General features: G+C 38.2%; 1 protein-coding gene across 2 annotated transcripts in view; it reads left to right on the forward strand.

Annotated features, from left to right (window-relative positions):
* The first annotated feature begins 951 nt into the window (after positions 1–951).
* LOC124284464 (L-asparaginase-like) overlaps positions 952–26,064 on the forward strand; it is a 35,647-nt gene continuing 10,534 nt past the window's right edge. The window contains exons 1-9 of one of the 2 annotated variants that reach the window (XM_046720545.1): positions 952–1,210; positions 2,595–2,715; positions 3,181–3,228; positions 11,644–11,755; positions 13,115–13,240; positions 13,647–13,730; positions 14,526–14,667; positions 15,441–15,553; positions 25,571–25,756. In XM_046720545.1, the coding sequence (XP_046576501.1) occupies positions 1,039–1,210; positions 2,595–2,715; positions 3,181–3,228; positions 11,644–11,755; positions 13,115–13,240; positions 13,647–13,730; positions 14,526–14,667; positions 15,441–15,553; positions 25,571–25,756 (1,104 nt within the window). In that variant the 5' untranslated portion in view covers positions 952–1,038. The remainder of the gene's footprint in view (positions 1,211–2,594; positions 2,716–3,180; positions 3,229–11,643; positions 11,756–13,114; positions 13,241–13,646; positions 13,731–14,525; positions 14,668–15,440; positions 15,554–25,570; positions 25,757–26,064) is intronic. The other variant, XM_046720547.1, reaches the window with a different exon arrangement.

The following is a 26,064-nucleotide window of genomic DNA, read 5'->3' on the forward strand; positions in this document are numbered from 1 at the left end:
AATGAAACATGATGGTTGCGTTCTACCCAATCAATGTTTTTCAATAATTTTATTAGTTAGAACGCTTATTTGGGATTGCAACAACAATTACACCTGTGTACTTTCTTTTGCTCGTCAGTTTATATATAGGCCTAGAAATTTAGCACCTTTACTGTAGGACAAAATAATTATATGATGAAAAGTGGATTGATCAACGTTATCAAACGTTACAAGGCTGAAACACTACAAACTTTAGGGTTGCAAGCACACCCGCGTTAACCGTATGACATATACCACCACTGAATAACCATGTCTTGTGAGTGAGTTCAGTTTTACGCCGCTTTTAGCAATATACCACCAATATCACGGCGGGGGACACCAGAAATGGGCTTCACACATTATACCCATGTAGGGAATCGGACCCAGGCCTTCGGCGCGACGAACGAAACCACTAGGCTACCCCGTCGCCCCTTAACCACTATCAAACATGGGTGTATACTTTCTCCAACCGGCAGTGTGTTTGGGGCTGCGAGTTTGGGTTAGGTATTGCAGGTGTAAATCGTGTATAGAACATTTATAGTATATTCTTAGCATCAGAAGTAGTCACGTAAAATAGATTTCATATATCAAATTGGCAAATATTTTAGCTACATGTATGTACATATTAGTGGCCAGTGAGTTTCAGAAAGGGAACCCAAGTAGTACCAGCGGAGTATCTACAGTTATGATTTGCAGCTAGGAAAGAATACCCCTCGAATCCCATTGCTAAAATAAATCACCATTTTGATGATTTTTACGAATAAGTGTTTTCATGGGAAAGTAACTTGAATACGATGAACAAAACACAATTTACATTTTAAAAGGGTGTACGTATTTAGGGATTTAGTCAGTTATGAAAAAGAAAATAAGGCACAACCTTGGTAGCCAAAGGGAGATAATAAAGGAAATCTTCTAAGAAAAGAGGACCAAAAAGTACCCTGTTCCGGTTTGGTAGAACTGCTTGACGTTCGTGACGTTTTCTGTCATTACTAAATAACGAAACAAGTGTGACTTAATTCAATGGCACACAATGCTGATCAATGTGAAACCGAACTAGTAAGATCGAAATCAGTGGATGAGAAAGTCGCGGAACTTGAACTGAAGACCCGAGCGCTACACGATGCAGAACCGCTGGCGAGGATCCTCGTGCTGTACACAGGGGGGACGATTGGAATGGTTACCAAAAATGGAGGTTGTGCTGTTTTCTGAAAACGATTTATGTTAAAGCACATATCATTTTGTGTTGGAGTAGCGTCTTATCATAAACGGACTGTTGTCAAGGAAACAGACGTTCAGTTTTTGAAACTGCGACGGAATTGTTGAGACACCTTTAGGTCGTCAATCTTTGATCTTGATTCTCCTTCATGGTCCAGTTGACTTATACGCAATTAATCTTTACGCCACATTAATCAACGCCATGGTTAGGTCATACTATTTAAAACGTTTCATTGAAAAGATACAAGCCAATAATTATTTATTTGGGAGACTTGTACTATTATTGTAAAAAGTATGCACACTATCGGTCTATGAACAGGAACATTTAAGTGACCCAGATATAAGTTTAGTGTACCTGTGAAGGTAGGTAATGTGATGGTCATATGATATTTTTATACAAACTGCCAATCATTGCAGGAAATTGCCAAAATCAAAATACCATGTGACTCTTCTTCTAAGTCATTGTAATATTTCTTTACTGTGCATTTGACATATTTGGATGAGTTAGTTATAGGCCACTTTTAGCAATATTCCAGCAATATGACAGTGCGAGACGCTAGGAAGGGGTTTCACACATTGTACCCATGTGGGGAATTGAACCTGTGTCCTTGGCTTGATGGGCAAACGCTTTAACAACTAGGATACACTAGGTATACATTGTTGAAATAATGTGAGCGCTGATGTACTACTTCGTCATTAAAAGGATTACAACTTCTGTTTATTGTGTGGTCAAGCAAACTACAAACAATGTTCAGTAGAGCAATTTCAAGTGTAAATATGGTCATGTCACTTCTACAATTATATTCTGTGAAATAACTGGTAGTTGTTTGAAATTGTGTACACATTCCTTGATGTATTAAATATGGAACTGAAAAATCATCAGAACTGACATTCACTTTGTGTGTATCATTAGAGCAAGAATCTTCAGTGAGTGAAGGCCAAGCTGTATGAATGTCAGTGACAGTCTTTCTTAATTAAATGTGTAATGTGTAATTAAAGGTGACTGATCAAACAGCATACAATGTAACACAGTATTTTGACTGGCAATTTCCAACAAGGCTTAAAACTCCTTTATATTGAAATGTCTATTTGATATGTATTATAATGGATAACGATTAAATGACAAACTGGAAATAAGAGCATAGGTCACTATGACCTTTCAATGAGAACCATGACAAATATATATCGAAATAGTTTTGACAGTAACGTAACACAGATCATGGTCTTTAATTTTCCACTGTAATATTGACTGACAGTTAAATATTCCTATGGATTCAATATTCAGATTTGTATTGAAACACTTATTATTCATTAAATATAACCGACCATTTACTGTTATTCTAAATGTCTTTGTGATACAGTGTATGAGCCGGAGCCTGACTGCATGGTGCAGAAACTGAGAGCTCTTCCCATCTTCCATGATGCTGAATACGGAGATGCTCATTTTTGTGCTGAAACAGAGGCGAATCATCTCGCTTTGCCGTAAGTATGTCCATTACATTGTGTTATACAACAAAGTTAGGAATAAGGTAATATCAGTGTGAAAAATATACTGGAATATGACGATTACAAGTGTGTCAGACATGACAGATCAGATGTTTGTTACTTGCTATAGATATCAAACATTAATTTGAAACATTCACCAGCACTCATCATTTGGGAAAGTGTTAATTGAGGTTCAAACATTGTTAAAGAAGTCCTTTATCTTCCTACTGAGTAATTTTGACTTAAAATTCAAAGAAACACTGAAAACAGCATGGTTGTTACATGAAATGTAGTTTTATATTCACTTGGAATTTGAAAAATAGATTCTGTGGTTCATATTTCATTTTTATAAGGTAATTACCATGGTTACAGTATTTTCACTCACCACGATGCCATATGATGAGGGTAATAGACCTGATATGTTTCTTATGTGACTATATGTGTATGTATGGTGTAATGCAGGCTGCTCAAATCGAAGCTGAAAACAGATGGCCAACATTCTCCAAATGGGTAACACTAACAATCACTTTGCTTGCCTACTGACTCACTTTACTCATTGTTCATATTGTTTGTATGGGCTGTATGTGGGTGTACTGATGTCATGGATGACGGAGACGACTCTCACTTTGACGTCACTCACCTCTGTTCCTCTAGTAGGACTGAGGGCAGACGACTCTCACTTTGAAGTCACTCGCCTCTGTTCCTCTAGTAGGACTGAGGGAGACGACTCTCACTTTGATCTCACTTTGAGGCAGACGACTCTCACTTTAATTCACTCGCCTCTGTTCCTCTAGTAGGACTGAGGGAGATGACTCTCACTTTGAAGTCACTCACCTCTGTTCCTCTTGTAGAAGGATGTAGAAGGACTAATTGATTAATACTACTACTGGTGTATGGTAGATGAATCCTAGGTAATGTAGATGGTGTCATTTAGACTTGATAGTATTTACAAGATTTCTGAATCATATAGTCTTTAATTTAGACTTATTTCCTTGTCTTCTTTCAGCATGTTTCTAAGTCTGTATTTAATATTTGAAAATAATTTTAAAAATTAACAATTCTGTGTTTGGTTGGTTTGGCATTGAAACTTGAATTTGATTTTGTATCAGTCCCTTTGTGTATTGAAAAAAAAAATCTGTTAAATATAAAAAACTTGCCTGACCTTTCTTATGAATAATTGTATGAATCCTTCAGAGATAAGGAAAACTATTAGACAGGAAAAATCAGAGGGTGTGAAAAACAGTTATTTCTATTTTGTGTGCAGTAGCATGATTACCATTATTCATTTTTATTTGTTGGATCACAGTTATATTTGGGTCGAAGTCAACAGTCGTGGAGGAGGTGACATCACTTTTTTAGAATTAATACTGGATCACAGAATGTTTTCCTCTAATATTACCCATCGGAAATATACATGCATAAGATCAAAATATATTACTCTCTCAAGCATCATCGTGTCAAAGTCAAAGACAAGGGACATAACTCAAGATTTATTGTGCAATGAATTTTGTTATGATTAGCCTCATCAACTGAACGACTTGGCAAAATGATCATGTCAAATTGAAAATCCTACATTTACAAATCAATTTTTTTAAAGCTTGGAATAATTGCAAAATATACAAACTGGTTGTTAACACGATAAACTTGGATATTATATTTCTCCAGTTTTGAAATAAACCACATGAATGCAAGACCAGTGATCCATCAAATTAAAAAATCCTGAAACTCTTTGTGTTGATATATCCATCCTTGGGCTTGAACCAAATGTTTCAGTGGGCCTGTTTCATTGTTGTGGATTTAAGAAATACAGTTCGCTCTACCACCATGAATAGTGTAAAAAAGCGCACTTTCGCCCTGAACTATTATAGTTAAAGCACGAGGATGCTTGCGTCCGAGTGCTTTAACGTTATAATAGTTCAGGGCGAAAGTGTGCTTTATTACACTATACATGGTGGTAGAGCTAACTGTATTTCTTTTCTAACGTGACAAATTTAATACTTTCTAAGGATAATTACAATTAATTTAAGCAGAAAACAAACGACTGTGTCAGTGACCTAAATTAAGAATCCTCGCACAGGGCTAACTGGCGCGCTGTTCTATTGATGTGTCTGTCCCCCTATGTTAAAACGAACGTTACCAGAAAAAAACAAATGATAACAGTTTCATGGCGGTTTACGTACGGATTAAATACCTTCTCTAAATTATTGTAATTACATCTATGATTAACGTAAACCATATGGGGCAATATGAACATCGCATTTCTACTACCAACGTAATTTTAGATCAGTACATCCAGATGAAGCTGAGTAGTCAAGCGACATTCCACGATTGCATTGTGGGAATGTAAACATTGTGAACATTACCGTGTCGCTGAAAACTTGTGAGTTGAATTGAGACATTTTAACCGTTCGGAAAACATAAACGTAATGATTCCACCAGTGATGTTAGCTGCGTGAAACAACTGCAAACCAAGAAACGGGATGCAAAGGAGTAGTTTACTGTAGGAGGCTGTACGAGGCGATGACAACTGACATGCATCGTGATGTTGCTTACATTGTGACTTAACGCAAATTTGCTTGATTATGAGGGGGCAGACAAGAATGGCGCGGTAACGCCAATACATTGTGACGTAATGCAAAAAGTGCACATCTGATAAAGTACTGTCGGCGCCTCTGATCTTTCACCGAAGCATCTTAGAATAAGATATAATATAGTTGGGATCATGATGGATATGGTCATATCCTACCTCCAGGTCATATGTCACTACAGTGGGTCTTTGTTACTGGGAACAGTATCATTGCCAGTGAAAAAGTCCAGGAAACTAATGTTCAGAGAGTTGAGTTAAAGGATTGGAGTATTGTCTCTGGTATACCACTCACAAGACCAGTAGTGTTTTTAGCGCTTTTGGGGTATTAAAATGGACTCCGTCCGTCGCGTCCGATTTGTCATGTCTTTAGCAGAACTCTAAAACCGTTCAATATTTCTTCACCAAACTTGGCACATAGATAGATCTGGTGGTGTACTGATGCCTTTTGGTAGTTTTGGAATTCTGGTTAAAATATTTTTGGCATTTCCGTGGCAACAAGTTTTGACTTAGCCTGAAATTGGTGATAGTGCTATTTTCTGGAGCAGAACTTTAAAAACCTTTCAATGCTCTCTTTCCACTTTTCTATATACACACCTAAATATTTGACATAATCATAACTCGTAGACATAATCATGAAGAGTATTTTGCCATTGCGGGGGATATTGATGACTTTGTCTTCTTGTTCATATTACAATGGTTAATTTGTCATGTTTTAGATATAACTGTACAGTTATTGAAGTATTGACATGACAGACTAACTATAGTAATATGAAACTATTGGGTTTTCTCTATCTTCTTTAACTTTATATGAAATAATGAAATGTCAGCCATTAATCTGTACATGACAAATCACGCATATCAATGCAGATGAGGGTAGCTTGATTCTGTGTGTTAGAAGTAAGGTTATGTTCTCTTCTCAATGCTGATTTTCATCAGGAGAGCTCTGTCACATATTTGAAGTCCATCTGCCTCTAAGATTTTGTTCAGAATTTTAATTTGAAACTCTGGATTTGGTTTTGGTTTTGTGTGATATTATGTAGAGATCTTTAGAAAGTTGATTGGGTCCATTGTCTACCATCCTGGATTAGCCAATGTAATGTATTTTTCTTTAACATTAACAGGGCTGCAGATAAAGGCCGTATCGTGGTATGTACGGATACAAAATAAGCACGATACGACAGGAAATAATTTAGGAAACGTTGCAGATACGCACCATAGCAATGGTGTATGGTCTTAGAATAATTTACAGACATATTTATCTGAAAAATTATTGTTTTATTGTATATTGACCTGTTTACACAAGAGTAGCAATGTTGTGGTGCATATATGAAACGAAACACAAGATTACTGATACACCATTAAATTCCATTCAGTACTCTAAATGTACTATTAAGTTTTTCCAGTACTCATGTATTGAAAAATTAAGGAGTACGTACTCCTGATGTTGAAATCTTATCTGGAGCCCTGCATTAAAAAAAGTAATCATTACCCTTGCCCCATTGTCATCATATATTAATGTCAAAAGAATGCAGATATAATACACTTGATAAATGAGGATTTTCTTGTACGTGTTCAAATAAATCTTGAAAAATACTTGATAAGAGTTTTGATACCTATGCAAAATGACAAAGGTGTAATTGTAAACATCTGACAGTTACTTTTGCCATTACTTATCAACCTCATCTACTACATGTGTACTTAAGTTTGTTAACTGGCAGTGAAACTGTGGATACTGTTGCTGGTGCTATGAATGATACTCAGTGTTGAAGCCCATTTCTGTGTATATCATCTGCTATGAATAGTTGTAGTTAGTTGTTAAGCAAGTATGTGAGTCCTATGAATATTAGATCATGATCTAAATACATGTATTCCGATTGTGGTAACTGATTCCTTTCGCACAACCAGAATCTTTGTAGCCTGTATATCATCTGGAAAATAATAGGATGTGAGAAACATATTTTATTGCAGTTGCATTTCAAGTACATTTATTGTCAATATTTGTGAAACCCTGTTTTATGTGACTTTTAGAAACACCAGTATGAAGGCTGATTTGCTCAATAAATATTATTATAATAAAGTACAGGTGTGGTACTGAAACACTTACTGTCACACTTATGTGTTAAGTTTGAAGCGAGGTGAGATCCAGGAACCAAGTCATAGGAAATATATGATGATACAATTGTCATTCACTGGCTATTAAGAATAAATCTGTTTGTCCTTAAAGTTGCTGAAATTGACTAAGTTGCAATGAAAAGTCATCACTTGCAGCAAGTTGCTGTGTTTCTACATTGGTGACTGGCTGTGCTGTGATGTTGCTAAAATATTGCTAAACATGCTAAAAGCAGTGTCAGATTAAGTTCACCACTTCTTGGTGTCTGGAAGAAAACTGATGGGACAAACACATTTGGATATAAATATCTGCAGCTTATGTCTGTCAGCTATATGTTTGTCATCGTTTGAACCTCCAGAGTCTGCAAGATGATTGCAATACTATTTTGAATATATAGTGTAGTTTGAAGACATCTGGTTATGTGTTGTTGAAGATGGATTTGTATTTCTAACTTTCTGCCTTTATACCTACTAGGGGTGGGTATTGCAGAGAATTTTCATGTTGCGATATATTGCGATGCGAAAGCATGTATTGCAATATATTGCATGAAGTATTTTTAAACAAAAAAACACTTATAATCAAGTTACTTCTTGATTTATAGAGCAAAAACACAACAAAATCACTAGGCTTGATTAAGCTTTAATAACAACTTTTAATCATGATAAAATAAAAATGTGAATAATATTTGGCACAAATGAAACAAGGAGATATCCGAACATTTCTGCGAGTGTTACAAAGTTTTCCGAATGCAAGTCAAAATACCAGTTTTCGATCAGAGTATCGCAATATGTATCGTTTTCATGTCTGAACAGGTAAATACCAGTAAACCGGTTATATTGCGCAGCCCTAATACCTACCCTTCGATCTGCGGAGGCGGATCCAGAACTATGAAATAGTTGCAGCACATATCGATACCAGAGTGTCTTGACTGAGAGTGCAGGTGTAAAGTGTCTCAAAAAAAAGGTCGGCATGTCTGGATCTGCCAGCGAACCACCATCCCTATCCTCCCATTTGTGAATTTGGTGTCAAAACCTAATACTTAGTGCTGCTTTCCATTTCATGTTTGTTTGTTATTTTCTATCTTGTCAATTGTTATCAGGAAGGTTATGGAGAAGGTGTTACTTTCTGGAAATATGTCTGAACTTACAGTAAACATAAGAAATCATGACTGTGTACTTTATGGAATTGTGATATATTTCAATATCGTGGCAGGTATTGGTATATTTGTTAGCTGAGGCCTCACCCCCGATTTCAGACAGCTGATGGAATCTGTCTGTCTATATATTATAGCCTTCCCTAATTTGGTAATGAACTTCCTGTGAAAAGAGATTTGCTGGTACTGTAACCTGTGTGGTAGGTAATTACAAATCACTGATTTCAGAAATTATCCTAAATACACACACTGTTGTCTGTTTCCTTCATCAACTAAGAATAAATCTGTTTTGATAAATGACAAAGCCCATTTATAAAAATATATTGCAACCCAACTCACTGATGTTTGACATTTACTCTTGACCTGAAATGTCAATTTTAGTCATGTTTTTTTATGAGAAAGTTTCATCAAGAATTCTGCCGAGCAGGTGAAAATCGTGGAGGTGAATGTATCTGAAATACAGGAATTATGATGGTGGTGAAAATCTTTCACATCATTTCATCGACCATGCCATCCTGATGTTCATTTTGCACATAAACACCTTGTCAGCATGGTGAATGGAGCTTTCAGTGGAGAACAGTACGTTTATATGGAGTCTTCATGAATGGTTAATGGAATGTGCTATTTGTTGTGATTGTACAATGTCCAAGTTGGTCTGAAATTAATATTATATGAATTTTATATGCATGGACATTTTATATTTTCAAACCTCTTGAAGTCTAATAGGTACAAATCCTTCAGTTTATTTAGGATTCCAAACCAAGTGGGCGACAGTTTGGATAGAGATGGTTATTTAGCATGTCTGTATTCCTGAATTCAAAAGTATGTTAACAAAATTCTTCAAATTCTTTACCGTATTTGACTATACTAAGTACCCTGGTCCAACAAGCCACTTGACCAACGCGTAGACCTGCATGGGCATATATAACTTAAAGTAACATTTGTTGAAAATGTCAACAACAAAAAATATTGTTGAACAAAGTTTGTTGGCTGTTGGTTAACTACTGACAAAACAAACTTGTGTGTAGCGCGCCTGCTATTAATTTTCAGTACTTTCAGTAATTGCAGTCATATAATGAGTTTGGAACATTATACATGTTAAAGACCCTTTCTATATGTTGGTCCTGCTATCACAACAGTATCAGTAAAATATAATAGCCATAACATTAGTTGTATGTATAATAGCATGCAATGTGAAGATTGTATTTTAGGAATTTTAAGTCACATTAGCTGCCGAGTTGTGGCTGAATATGGGCTGAATATTCTTAACACTCTATATACAAGAAGAAGAGTAACATGCAAATATGATATGCATATTCAGAGGATATAACAGTCTAGTTGATAAAGCTACCATGCATGTAATTCACTGTATTGGATGTGAGCTGAATTTAAATACTCTTCTTGTTTCTCACAGCTTGTCATGTCTATGTTGTGTTGGAGTAATTGTCATGTCAGATGTTTTGGTTTATTGGTTTATCAACTTGACAAACATCCCTTCTATCCTCTCATCAGGGTGCTGACATGCTACGCTGATGTGCAAGGGTTGTATAGCTAAGCTAATTAAATATTTACTAAATATATTTATAACATTTATTTATAACATATATTTATAACATTTATTTATAATATATATATATATAATATATAATTAATATCAATCCAGGATCTGCTATATTTTCATATCTTTCACTTTCCCATCTAATTTTGTACAAGGAGAACCTAGGACAGAATGGATCCTTGTACATCATGAGTGAGTGAGTGAGTTGGATTTTACGCTGCTTTTAGCAATATTCCAGCAATATCACGGCAGGGGACACCAGAAATGGGTGTAACACATTGTACCCATGTCGGGAATCGAACCCAGCTCTTCAGTGTGACGAGCGAACGCCTTACTAGGCTACCCCACCGCCCCGTACATCATGATGGTCAAAAGAGTGGTATGTTGATCATGACATCAATCATTTGTTTCCAGGTTCAGATCTGTGTATAAAGGGCCACTGGGGTGTACAGTATCAGGGGTATCATTGTATATCATGATATTGATGTACCAGAAAAACATGTTAATCTTGATGTATAGAATCAAATTTTATCAATATTGATACTGAATTACTGAATCACTGCTGCAGAAACCATAACATTTGATAGAAACAGTGGTTAAGATTGATGATGAATGACAGGAGATTCAGTGTCAAACATCAAATGGATCAGCTACGTTCATTGTTAGCAATAAATCAATTAATTTCAGGTCTACTTTGGTAATTTATAACCATACACTAACAGAACAGTTGTATTTATTATTATCAATTATTATTTATATATATTAGGGTAATTTTGTATCCAGATATCAATTTTGAAAACTTTGCAGAAACGTGTCAAATATTTCAGCAATCTCTTTAAGATCAGATCACTGTGCTCTCAGCATGAGTACTGTAGTGTAGACAGATTGTAACAAGGACTATGTAAGGACTTACTATCATGATAACAGTTGTGTATGGCTGAGGAGCCATTGTGTTATTGTGTTACACGTACTAATGAATGGCAGAAAAGGGAATAGTCATTGACAAGAGCATTTATATGCATGACATTTCTTATATACCCACAGACTGGCAATATAGAGACAAACAACAGACTCATATATTTCCAGGGGTGGAAATAACCCATTGCCCGACATCCGAGTCCAGTGTTTTTTCTGTCGGGCAAGCAATTTTGTATATCATGCTGTACCGGTGTCCAGTTGACTTTCCAATATTAATAATGTTGTTTATTTAAAAAATCAACGAGAAAACGGCCGGTATAGTGGAAAAATGATGGGGCAAGTGATTTTGCATGTGCCACTGTACCGGAGTACACTAGCAATTTTAAAGTTATTTCCACCCCTGATTTCTCTCATTGAATATCATAAGCAGTATTAATAGTGAGGAGTTAACACTAATCGATAGATGGCTTTGTTTCAGTTTATTCCAACAGTATTTTATCATGGGCCCCCCCCCAGTATTGATTCTGATTTGATTGATACACTTGATGATTTTGTTTATCGAAGGTAAGTTGTGTCTATAGGTTTTTGCTTTGTGGCAGGCTTACAAAGGAGGAGGTCCGAGTGCTGTTCACAGTGGAGGAGTTTGAACCTCTCCTAGACTCGTCCAACATGAACATGCAGGACTGGGCCACCATTGCCCACAGGATACAGGTAGTTATCTCCCTTTAACAGTTGGATGATGTGAAGAGAGACTGTGTGTTTTGGAAATTATGTTCAGAAATGTTCAGTGTCACTCATAGGGATAGAATGATCCTGTTTAACAACTTACACATATTAGCATCATAGTGATGTTATTATGCTGATTGGTTAGCAGTTTGATGGTGCTGCAATACTTCATTGTTTAGAGAAATATGATGTCACCCATCAGGGCTCCAGATAAGGGCCGTATCGTCGTATGTATGGATAAAACATATGCACGATACGGTAGGAAATAATTTAGAAAACATAGAAGATACGCACCACGGCAATGGTGTACGGTCTTAGAACCATTTACAGACGTATTTTTCTGAAAAAGCATTGTTTTAGTGTTTATTGACCTGTTTACACAAGAGTAGCAATGTTGTGGTGCATATATGAAATGAAACAAGATTACTGATATTCCATAAATTCCACTCAGTACTCTAAATGTACTCTTAAGGTTTTCCAGTACTCTTGTATTGAAAAAATAAGGAGTACATACTCCTGATGTTGAAAAATTATCTGGAGCCCTGACCCATTGTTCATGATGTCACACGTCACAATGTGGCTGAAATACTGCTGGGGTGACACTAAGTTATAACTCACCCATGGCATCACAAATTTGTTTCATTCCGCCATCTGACCAGTAGGGTGCCTTGGGTGAATTTGGTCTGCAGAGATATTTTTATTTTCACTTTCTGTCATATGATATGAAATGAGGCATAAGTTCTTCACAAGATACTTTGGATTGATACATGTCCTTCACTATGGAGAGATCATCCATAATTCCCAGGAGCTTGTGAGTTATTATCTGAATATTTTCTATGGTTAACCCTACCCGAAAGGTAATACCTACTAACTTAGCCTCTTTATGTATGTGGTTAATTATCATCAGCATTCTGTTATCATCAGCACTCATTTTGTGCATGTTATTATTGGGTATATATTTGTGAAATTTGTATATATTCATTTCGAGGCCGTTTTAGATGCAAAAAGAATTTCCTCCGGGATAATAAAGTTTCATCTTATCTTATCTTATCATCATCATCTTACCCGTGAAGGCCCGGGTTAGAATATTGATCTTCAGTAACCCATGCTTGTCGTATGAGGCGACTAATAGGATCGGGTGGTCAGGCTCGCTGACTTGGTTGACACATGTCATCGATTTCCAATTGTGTTGATCGATGCTCATGCTGTTGATCACTGGATTGTCTGGTCCAGACTTGATTATTGACAGACTGCCGCCATATAGCTGGAATATTGCTGAGTAAAACTAAACTCACTCACTCTGGTTAACCCTGTGGACTGATGGCATGTTATGTTAATTTGCAGGACAACTATGACCGGTTTGATGGTTTTGTTGTTCTGCATGGCACCGACACAATGGCGTACACTGCATCAGCACTCTCCTTTATGTGTGAACACCTGGGCAAGCCAATCATACTCACAGGTTCACAGGTAGGTGGGGAATATACATACAACCATTATCAACTAAACATGAATGCTATAAACAACGAATGCCAAGGACTGCTAAGTTAAATTGTGTTAACATATTTGTCATATACATTTCGACTATAATATTAAGCAAGTGTCTGGGACCAATATACAGTTTGTTATATCCATCAGTTTGTTATTCCCGTGTTCATTATAAAGAGTTCACTGGATTATTTTATTTATAGGGATGAAATTAAAATTGAAAAAAAATGATAAATTACAGAGAATTACAGAAATTGGGAGAATGTAGGTGAAAGTGTGGAACCAAATGGCATTTAATTTATTGGTAACACGTTTACTTTTACTTTTTGTTGAGATGTGTATTTTTGTTCTGATTGTGTTTTACATTGATCACTTATGTCTATGGCAGATCCCTATCTATGAAGTGAGGAGCGATGGACGAGACAACTTTCTGTCCTCTCTCATCATAGCTGGGAACTACTGCATCCCTGAGGTGAGCTGCTACGCCTGATGTAACTGTACCTAATGGGGATTCTGGGTTAGATTAGTTTTTGTTGTTTAATGTAGCACTCATTAATATTCCATCTATATGGCAGCGTTCTGCATATAACTGAGCCTGGACTAGATAATCCAGTTATCAACAGCATTGATCTATGCAATTGGGATACGAGGATATGTCAGCCAAGTCAGCAAGCCTAACCAGCCGATCCTGTTAGTCACCTCTTATGACAAGCATGGGTTAGTGAAGACAGGTTCACGCATTGGGTTAGATTAGTGCCCAGCAACCTACCCATGTCATACGGGACATGTAAGTTGATCTGGGGTTCAGGCTGTTGAGGGATTTGCCTGCTTCGTTAGGAGAGACACTGACTGCTGCACTGATTAATTGCAGTACATTCTGTCCAGTAACAATAATTATCTGTTGCTGTATACCTCTCAAGGAGAAGTAAATGAAAATGTATTTTCAGAGGATGAAAACAATCTGCAAAAATTAAAGCTTAACTAAAAAATTAAAATTAGAAAAATTATTTTCTTACAAAATGCATAATGATGGTAATATTCATAGTATTTTTTATTCATATCAATACAACCACTAAGTATTGCAGCTTGTGCCCAGGTGAGGAATCAAACCCAGGCTTTCAGTTTGATAACAGAATGCTGTAACCACCAGGCTACTTCACGTCGATGTGCATCCAACTCTTGCTCATTTCATTTTGCCTGGCCAAAAAGGTTGTATCTGCTTTATTGCTTGGAGGGTATGGTGATCTCTGGTATTTTAATGTTCCAGGTGCTTGTATGTTTCAACGAGAAGGTGTTCCGAGGTAACCGCACCATCAAGAACCATGGCATTGAGACCGACGCCACAAGCTTCAGTGCTTTCAAATCCCCCAACATGGCCCCCATTGTTACCCTGGAGATTGATATTTCAGGTAGTGACGCGTACAGTCTGTGACATACTGTCTTCATAAACACAACTTACAGCCTTGTACAGTCATCTGTTGAGTTGTATTATTTATCATATTTGAAAACAGTTTCAATTTGTAGTGACTAATTTGGTATGTTGTCATAAATATTTCTCGAAGGTTTAGTGCATGTGTGCAGTTTGGTCTGACAAACAGATTGCAGACATTGCCAAATATTTCTGCAGTGTTTGTCTGTTTCTATTGTATTTCTTTCAGTTGTACTTAATGCCCCAAATTATCGTTATCTTGTTTGAACTGTCTATTTGAACAAGACCCGTGAAGGCGTAAAACTCAACTCACTCACTCACTATTGGAACAATCCCAGCACCGTTTTACTTCACCATTTTGTGGTGTTTCATCGGCTAACCAACACCTTTTTGGGCTTATGTTTCATGAACCAAAATCAATGTAGGGTAGGCCATGCTCACAAACAGATAACTGTTTTCCTATTGGCTGATAATATTGGGGGGGCGGGGCTTGTGATGCATTATTGTGCTGAACGATGTCACTGAACTGGAACTGTTGTCAACAGTTTTGTGTGAGGTAATGATTGAATAAGCAGTCTTATGGTTTATATCTAGACAAGAATTGACATTCAATATGTTTTTGTGGAGTTATGAATGTAGACAGGCACACTTGCATGATGCTGATCTGCATCCAGTTTCCATGATTGCAAACAATATTCTTAACTGAAAACAAATGTTTCTCGATACCATCTACTGTCCTGATTATCTTTGCAGTGGACTGGGCGGAAGTGTTCCGCAGTGGGACCACGGAGAAGTTCAGTGTGGCGACCAACTTCTGCCCCAATGTGGGACTGTTGAGGATCTTTCCTGGCATAACTGCCCAAACAGTGAGTGCAACATGGCTGCAGTATTGCCGAGAGCAACACAAGACTACAAGTAAACTAATAACCAGTGTAATTCCAGACAACATGGCTGAAATCTCATGAAAATACTTTCATGAATTCTACTACTGTATTCAGATCTTAGTGCCTGTTAAGGTCCATGTGTGAAACTGAAGACAGACTTTAGCTATCGAGGACTTTCTGATGCTTATGGTACTGGTTTCAAACTTGTGACCCATTCCAGACATCTCTTTGAAAATATTTTTACAAAGTGTTCGATTAAAAGTTTGGAAAGTGGTCAAAAGCAACTTCGTGAATGTGAAATGGCCAAGATTGTATGTCAGGAGTTCCACTGGTCTTTTCCATGTTTCTCTGTATATAGAATTATGATTTGGGTTACTCTGTCATACTGCCCTTTTCAAGGTTGTGTGTTTGAAAACACTTCTAACTGTCCACCAATCGGGTCAGCGTTGCTGTGATTGGATGGATGAAAGCTAGTTCCTTTTATGGATTGTCCTCAGATCTGATTTTAGAATTGGGTTACTAAATGTATAGTCTGTAAAATGGTTCACTGCACAAAACTCTTATTTTTCCTTATCCTGACTCATGCTCTTTTTGCTTGTCTTCTTCTTCTTGTGAACATAGTGGAACACTTGTATCTCCCTAATTGAAGCTCCCTTCAATGTAAAATCACTAATTAGTACTCACCACGAGTTACCTCCCTTCCACAAGCGCGGGAACGAGAGCGCCACCTCCACCCATGTGCCTCACTCTCTCCTTCTTCGCCCAGTGAGCTGGACGTGAGAGCGCCTGTGTCTCCCGACACACTATATCCTTTGATTATATTTAGTTAGTTACCCTGTTATAGACATCTATAGAGGTTTAGCTAGTATCCTTCAACAATTATATATGGATATTTAGTCGTGTTTCTACTGTTTATTCACGGGGACGTGTTTGTTTCAGTGGATTACGTTGATGAAAATTCTGTACTGTTGCAGATTACGCTTTTATTCTGCTGCTGATCCGCATTTAATATGCCCTAGTTGTACTCGCGCCATGTTCATTTTATTCACGTTGCAGTTGGCGGTACTAATTTATCCAATTCTGCCTTTATAAATATTTACTTTGGCGCTTTTGAGACGCGCAGCAGATAGGTCGGCGTATGCAGAGTCTAGCATGACTGATACACCTGAACCCCTCGCCAGTCTACTGCTGTTGGTCGACCCCCCTCCCGTGGGGTGTTCCGCTAGAGTGGTGGAGAGGCGTGGGACGTAGTCCGCCGCCTCAAAGAAGCGTCCTGCTTCCCCAGACATCCCATCGTCGCAGCCGAAGACTAGAGGGTTTCTACTGCATCTCAACGCAGACTTCGCACCCCCAGGGCAGCATCGACCTCTGAGGGGAAATCAACGAAGTCTACTAGAACTTTCTCAGCCGAGATTGTTCCCATCGCAGATTTGGGCCTGTATACCTGATGTACATCAAAAGAATGACCGATGTCGGCAACAGTGATGTCAGCGCAGATCAACATGCAGCCTGATGTACCAACGCTGATATTCGATGATCTTCCTGAAGGTCCCGTCGCTACCAACACTCAACGCAAACTTCGCACCCCCAGGGCAGCGTCGACCTCTGAGGGGAAATCAACGAAGTCTACTAGGACTTTCTCAACCGAGATTGTTCCAGCCGCTGAACTGGGCCTCTACGATGATCAGCCGATCATCATCCCGACGCACGCCACAAGAAGCGACCGGTGACAGCTACAATGACATCAGCAGAGATCGCCATGCAGCCTGATGTCTCTACCCTGATGTCAGACGACTTCCCTGAGGGCCCCACCGCTAACATCGCAGAGAGGGCACCGACTACTTCGTCGCAGACCATCCCAGATAAACTGTTGCGGCAAATCATGATCATGATGGAGGGCCACTACAGACGGGAGAAGCAGCCAGCCCAGGGCCTGAGCCTTCGCAAAGGTTCCAACGCAGACGACACCCCAGAGGCACCCCCCGTCAGCGTAGCAGCCACGACGAAGCCACCTTCGCGCAAAGGAAGTCGCGAGACCCACTTCGTGAAGGACCCAGATGTACAGCCAGCCAGCGAAGCGGGATAGATCATCACCTTCCTCGGCTACATCCTTAGATGCAGACTCAGACCACCAGACCACACGGAAGCCTTCGCGAAGGTCAAGTCGCCGTTCCCCAGGACCGGACGCAGAGGAAGCTTCGCGAAGGCCTTCGCGAAGGACACCTGACCACAGATCGTCATCGTCCAGAAGGACTTCGAGGGACTACACAAGAGCTTCGCGAAGCTATCAACATTCTCCTCACAGGTCTCCGAGAAGGTCAACCCATAGACGCAGATCACCAAGACGATCGCCTCGCCGTTCACCGCGCCGATCTCCTCGTACATCACCACGTCGATCGCCTCACAGGTCACCACACAAGTCTGCACACAAGTCTACAGTCAGGTCTCCCCGAGCGTCACCCAACATAGAGATAGAAACACACAGTCCACCATCAGAAGAGCAGCAACCTCTCATCAGCTTATGCTGCTGGATAGAAGATGATAGAGGCATCATTTTCTCAGACGCTGAGATACGATATTGGATGGTAAACAACCTAGATCTCTCTTCACCTTCCAAGAGTGGCAACTCGGCGCAGACATACCTGATGAAGGAAGACGATGCAGATACCATCACCTTACCTCCGATCGACCCGATTGCTGCGGTGCCACAGAATGAGGACACAGCCTACCATAAAGCCATGAAAGTTCAAACGCCAGAGGCGTATGTTCTTGGCCTTAATAGATCTAGAACGATCAATAAGATTCTTATCACCAGATTTCGCGGACGCGACTTCTGAAGATGATAGGATGATCTACTCGGCTCTACTTATGCAGAACCAGCAAGAACCACACACCCTGTATGAAGCTAACGCTCATATATTGTTCGGACTATAAACACTTCGCTAAGGAAGTCCCAGGCGCCTCGCCAAGGAGCTAGAGCCTCACCAGTTACAAGGACGCCGCTGAGGAGAAGCTTCACCGACCCCACATCCTGTTAAACACAGAGGCCGTCAGCGAAGCAAGCATATATATATATATATACTAATCAGGCTTTGACTCGATACCTTCGCCTGAAGGCGAAGGCTAAGTGGCTCCAAGTCTACTTCACCCAGAAGATCTAGAAGGATACTTCCGAGAGCTTCGCGAAGTCTCCGGCGCTCACCGAGGAAGTCTCCTCCAAGGTCTCCATATACTAGCCACTGCGTCATATATAGCTACCGTCAGTCCGTTCAAGACATCGCATAAGTTGTCTATCAACTGTATGCCAGATGCCGATCTATAAGCCTACGCGAAGACAATTGCACAGGCTATTTACAACACAGAACGCCGCTGTATTAATTAGTCAACGACGCTTCATAGATCTTCACAGAAATCAACTGTTCCGTGATAGATTGCTAGAATATGCAATCCTGGACGATTTGATACGATTATCTACATGCGTGACCATTACGCATATCTGCAGACAAATCAATATTGAAATTGAACAGCAGCCTTGTTACACAGTATAACTCATAATCGCTAACGCTTCTGAGAAGAAATATGTACAACAAGTTCAGCTTTAATTCTACAATTATGACGATACATTCATGTATACAGTCTACAAGCTGACAACTTGCAAGTTTATTGTACCTTTATATAAGGAAGTCGGAATTATATTCAAAACTGAAGTTACTTTCACGACAGCCAGGAAAATAACCTACCCAGCATTAATATTACAGAGCGAGGTATTTCGCGCCGGAGGTTTCGCGCGTTTACCATTAACCTTCGAAACACGTGGTCACTCGGGTAACTTCGGGAAGCTACGGTGAAGACCGACGATTATGCTAATATCAACGACGGCAAGATTTTATACAAGGTTTTTTCCTGCTACACCGGTGACATCACAGCGCGGGTATTCTACAGAATCAAAATGCCTTGTTAGTTCACAGTTCAAGACTTACGTTACAAGTGACAACTATATATCAGTGAACGAGCAAGCCTCCTTACAGTCCAGTTAATCTGAACCTTCATGATTGGGCTGCTTTCTTCAGGTTAGAGACCTCCCCTGTCAAGTTAGGACGAGGGCACGGCAGTCGAGCGATTTTACATAAAGTTCAACGAGGACAGACACACCTGGTTGTGCACCTACATCGTCAAGGACTTCACAGCGAATTACCTAGGACGACGGGATACAAGTGGATCTAAATCCACAGCGCCTCAGACTACAGCTGAATTTCATCATCAAGCTACTAACACAACTAGATGGTTAGTAAACCTACTTAAGCTTTCTGATTGGAGAATTAAAACGAAGTTTCACGCTCCAACTTGGGGATCTGAATATAGTGTTCCAACACCTCACAAGTGAGGTTTATGAACACGCTTGGATGACATACTTGGACTCCATGATACGATGATTCTATCACGATGGCCAGCAAGAGCACTGTAAATTTATCTCCACTGAACCAAACAGGAAGGAAAAATGCAACAGATTATTTCCTCTATCATCAACTTACGCATGAGAATGAAGTCTCACGTACTATATCTCCGTTTGGATCAGAACTGTCATACCACGCGTGCATACAAGACGGATGGACCCAATCCGACCCTCCATGAGCTTTTAATACTCATGATATTAGAGCGCTAACTTCTACAATTGATCTACACAAATGTTTTGAAATAATGGAGGGTTTATTTCTGGAGATCCGATATGGTGGTTGCCAACCATTATCTGAGAGATATCACCACCGAGGACGTCTCAGGTATCCACCAATTCGATCCCATGGTCCTCGCACAACAGTTGACAGTTCCTCGGAGAAGATAAGTCAATCTTACAGATTTCTACTTATCTTATAACAGTACTAAATAGCTACATGCTATATATAATTTGCTTAAGTTCCTTTTATCATCACAGTACTATGATTATTACATCATACAATATATAAGTTAAAGAACCACTAAACTTTGTTTTTTGTTACTCTTTTAACCATTACATATGAAAGATTTGTAGTTAGTCTTATGCGGAACACCAAATTTATTCTTTAAAAACTTGTGGTTAATTAATACCGAGCGATTAAAAGTGGCCAAAAAGTCGCCTGCTTCCCTCTCGCCCGCCAGCGAAACCACAGACAGGTTACGTAACTCTGTCGCCAGAGCACTGCCGTGACGTCATATGAGGAACGATTTTCAGTTAGTTGTATAGAAAGTGTGTAGCACGCTCATCATTTTGATGATTTCTCGACATCAACGGCGACATTATGCGAATTGTTGCTTTGTCGTCAATTGCCCCTAGGGTCGGGCAATGGTGTCACCATGCACAGATTTCCACAGGACCCTGCAGTTCGTGCTAAATGGGTTATGTTTGTGAGTGCGGCTGGTGGCGTTGTTGAAGCCTGAAACGATATCTTACTTGTGTTCAGATCGCTTCACGGAAGTTACAGAATCAAAACTACCTACTAGTTGTAGTAAAATATGTATATGATTGATGACCATAAAGATTTTCCATGACACAACTTGTAACATAACGATTTCTGCCTCAGAAGCGAGGTTGTGGTCGCAGTAACAATAATATTGTAAGTAGTATTATATTGACACCCACCTCGCTTCCACGAGAAATTGTTATGTTATACTATATGTCATGCAAAATCCTATTGGCCATCAATAAAATACATATTTTACTACCAGTAGAAAGTAGTTTTGATTTTGTAACTCGGTGAAAACAAACCTAAATAGCATTTATCCTCAGACTGGCGGATGTTCCCGACAGGGCACCGCCATTTTTGAAAATCGTAAAGTCTGTTAGAATTAATGAGATTATAGTTTGTTTTCATCAAGTTAGAAAATCAAAACTACTTTCTACTCAGAAGTTAAATATGTATTGGAATCATAACCAAACGGATTTTGCATGACACAACTTATAACATAACGATTTCTTCCACGGAAGCGAGGTGGGGGTCAAGTCACAATACTGCCGATAAATTTCTTGCTACGCTCACATGGTTAATGTCCACTCACCAGTATGTAGATACTAGTCAATAATGCGCCTTTACATTTGGTCTTATAATCCTAATTAGTTTATTATCATACTTGTATGCATTTTGAAACTAAACAAAAGCAGACGATCTGCTGATACTTATAGTGAATTTATAACAGAACTGTAATATCTAGACATTTTATAGTTTGCCAATGTGAATCATAATTCGCACACACACACCCTAGTGTTGTCTGTCTCATTACACTTCACGGCTAAAAACAATGATTCTGTTGAATGCTACGACAAATGAATAAAAACAAATTGCAAATATTAAAATTAAAACAGATTAAAGTTATAGGAACAATATCAGGCCATTACCTTGTTCGAGGAAAGTATCCATCAATATCCACAAAACTGTTCCAAATGATGTGTATTTTAACAGTTTAATATACGAAAAAGTGATAAATCTTTTCAGGTATTGGTGTATAGTCTCATTGGTCACCCAAGATAGCACACCTGGCAACTAATTGCATAATGTCCGCCTTTCTTTAAAAACAGTAATTTAGTTAGCCAATAATGGGCAATCAATCAAAGTATTGCCGGTTAATCCTTTGAAAGAAGGACGTTGTTTTTACGCAAACACCGACACGACAGAGTGTATTCAGTATAGATTAGTAAATCTACATACCCGGTACATAAACACTACCTTTTGACAATTCCGCTGTGTAAGATAAAAGTAATTAATCAATCAGCGTGTTATCGGTTAATCCTTTGATCGATGTTTATAATGTTGAATATTTACTCCAGACACAAGAAATGCCAAATGGGAACCTTTGTCGGGTAATCTAAGTGTGTTACCACTAATTATACCTGTTATAAATTCATTAACTGACCATCAAGTGAATGATGACAAATAACATGTGTAGGTTTATACCACCTAACACGGGTTACAACAAGGGAGTATTAATTGCTGTATTGCATGTGAAAACTTATGGGCGACACTGTTTTGAGAATACAAACAGATTTTTTACATGACATGATTAAATATCGAGGTAAAAACACAGAAATGGGATCAATTTGGATCAGTCATTATACAAATAGGGCCTAACGACTTCAATCGATTTTGACAGAATCGCCTATGAAAACAAGTTTTAACTCGGAAACTAGGCAAAGCAGGAGACAAAATTAAATGACAGTAGATTGTGAGAACATATAGCTTTCATTTTCCACAACAATTGTCACGATTTCAGGTTTATACAAGCCTGTAAACAAGATAATTTACCCCCTAAAATGTAGATGAATTCTGCATCGGCCCTCAAAGCTATTCCTCATATGACGTCACAGAGACGCGCCGCTCTGATTGGTTGAAATTTCGTTCGCGGGTGAGAATTGTGCACTGTTGTCAAAAAGGTCGATTTAAGTCAATTAAAGGTCGAAATGAGTAGTTTTAATGACGGGGTTTCATTTATAACGATGCCAGTTAGTGATTTATGTATTTGTACCCCCTAGGGTTTATGTGATCTTTAACAACTCTACAGAGTCTGTTATTATATATTTACCTTAAGTTAATCATATCTTAAGAGTAGTACTATGGTTACATGATAAATGCATTAGCTAAACAAACTCTACAGAGTTTTTGGCTATTATATACGTAGCTTAAGTTAATTATATCTTAAGCATAGTACTATACTCATATTGTATAAATATATTAGCTAACAAACTCTACGGAGTTTTGCTATTATATAGGTAGCTTAAGCTTATTCATATCTTAAGCTCAGTACTATGTTTATATCATATAAGTATATTAGCTAACAAACTCTAAAGAGTTTTTTGCTATTTGGCTTAAGTGTCATCATATCTTAAGCAATATGGTTACATTATAACATGTATTAGCTAACAAACTCTCCACGGAGTTTTGCTATTATATATGTAACTTAAGCTTATTCATATCTTAAGCGCCAGTACTATGTTTATATCATATAGGTATATTAGCTATCAAAAATCTAAAAGAGGTTTTTGCTATTATATATTTGGCTTAAGTTTCATCATATTTTAAGCTTTATGGTTACATTATAACATGTATTAGCTAACAAACTCTACAGAGTTTTTGCTATTATATATGTAGCTTAAGGTTTCCTTCATAAGCTCAATACTAGGATTATATCATATAAGTATTTTAGCTAACAAACTCTAAAGGGTTTTTTGCTATTATACAATTAGCTTAAGTTTCATCATATCTTAAGCAGTATGGTTACATTATAAAATGTATTAGCTAATAAAACTCTATGGAGTTTTGCTATTATATACATAGCTTAAGTTTAATCATATCTTAAGCTCAGTACTATGTTTATAACATAAAAGTATATTAGTTAATAAACTCTAAGGAGTTTTTGCTATATACATTTAGCTTAAGTCTAATCTTATCTTAAGCTTAGTACTATGGTTACATTATAAATCTATTAGCTAATAAACTCTACAGAGTTTTTGGCTATTGTATATGTAGTTTAAGTTAATTATATCTTAAGCACAGTACTATACTCATATTGTAAAATATATTAGCTAACAAACTCTACAGAGTTTTGCTATTATATATGTAGCTAAAGCTTATTCATATCTTAAGCTCAGCATTATATCTATATCATATAAGTATATTAACTAACAAACTCTAAAAAGTTTTGCTATTATATAATTAGCTTAAGTTTAATCATATCTTAAGCTTAGTACTATGTTTATATCTTAAAGTATTTTAGCTAACAAACTCTAAGGAGTTTATACTAGCATATTAACAAGCTTAAGTCTATTAGTCTTAAGCATTGTATTAATGTTATATATACTTTATCATAATAAGTACATTGTAATAACCTTTATATGGCAGCTGATAAGTTAGCAGCAGGAATTCAGTGCCTTTATGAAGTTCCCATAGGGTTATTACAATCATCACAGTTCAAATCACTAATTATTAAAATCCAAAGTATTATATATTCCCACCTCCTTTTCCGTCGGATTCTACAAGCAAAAAGAGCATGAGTCAGGATAAGGAAAAATATGTAATTTTTAGAGTAAAATTGATATTTTATAGTTATCCTGACTCATGAGGTAAGCCCTCCCATCCTCCCCAGATTACACTTTGGATTTCCCTGTAAATTCAAATGTTGGGCTCAGTATATGAGGAGAGAGTGAGGCACATGGGTGGAGGTGGCGCCCTCGTTCCCGCGCTTGTGGAAGGGAGGTAACTCGTGGTGAGTACTAATTAGTGATTTTACATTGAAGGGAGCTTCAATTAGGGAGATACAAGTGTTCCACTATGTTCGCAAGAAGAAGAAGACAAGCAAAAAGAGCATGAGTCAGGATAAGTATAAAATATCAATTTTACTCTAAAAATTACATTTTGTACCCCGCCGCAACGCGGAACGGGGGACTATGTATTCAGCAGCGTCCGTACCGATTCTTGTTAATGCAATATCTCATGAACTGTTGTACCTAATGTCTTCACATTTGGTGACAGCCTACACTGGGGGATTACGCAGACAACTGTCGATTTTGGTGACCTTGACCTCATTTTCAAGGTCACCACGCCACTTTGACAACTTTTCAAACTCTTGTTATCGGATATGTCATAAAACATTGCACCCAATGTCTTCAATTATGTCGACAGCCTACATTGGGTACATACAGACACCACTCATTTCAGGCATCTTTTATCTGAGAAAAATATAAAAAGTAGTAAATATGTTATAAATATTTCGTTCTTCTTTAGCGTCAGGGGACATTGCCATATAAGTGGCAAACACTTGTTATATTTAAATGCTGATGTAGGGACAACATGTGTATTTTTTATCATCTAGACTGGTTTTGATGTAATTCAATACACTTATTCCTTGGTCGTGGTGCAGGACTGTAGAGGCTGTATTCATGGAAATGGTGGTGTCACTATACTTGGAGTGTAATGTGGAGGTGACATTGTCCAGTACAAGTTCATGGACTGTCATGTGAGTCTGTGTGTTCTGCAGGTGCGAGCGTTCATGCAGCCACCGATGCAGGGAGTAGTTCTTCAGACATATGGTGCCGGCAATGCCCCTGACAATCGAGACGACCTGCTGCAACTGTTCCGAGAAGCCACCAACTGGGGCATCATCATCATCAACATCACCCAGTGTACTCACGGCAGAGTTTCCACATCCTATGCAACAGGGAAGGTAAGGAAATACACACACACAACAGACATACATACAATAAAAGGCTTGTGGAGTATTGGAAGTCAAGTCCTTAGACCTTCAGAACTTTCAGCTTGCCTCACAAATTATAACTGATATGATGAAAATCATGGTCAATGTGTAAAACCAAATCAAATCACCAACACCAGATGACCCACTTCCATACATCATACAACATCTCTTGTGAGGATTCAGACTATAGTCTGTTTGCAGTGAAAATGTACCGATGAATTTCACTTTAAAAAAAAAGTAAATCAAATAAAGTGAAATTAAGACTGTGAATCCTCATA

This window comes from Haliotis rubra, unplaced genomic scaffold, assembly GCF_003918875.1.
Source record: "Haliotis rubra isolate DU_JTF1 unplaced genomic scaffold, ASM391887v1 Scf337, whole genome shotgun sequence".
Classification (NCBI taxonomy): Eukaryota; Metazoa; Mollusca; class Gastropoda; order Lepetellida; family Haliotidae; genus Haliotis; species Haliotis rubra.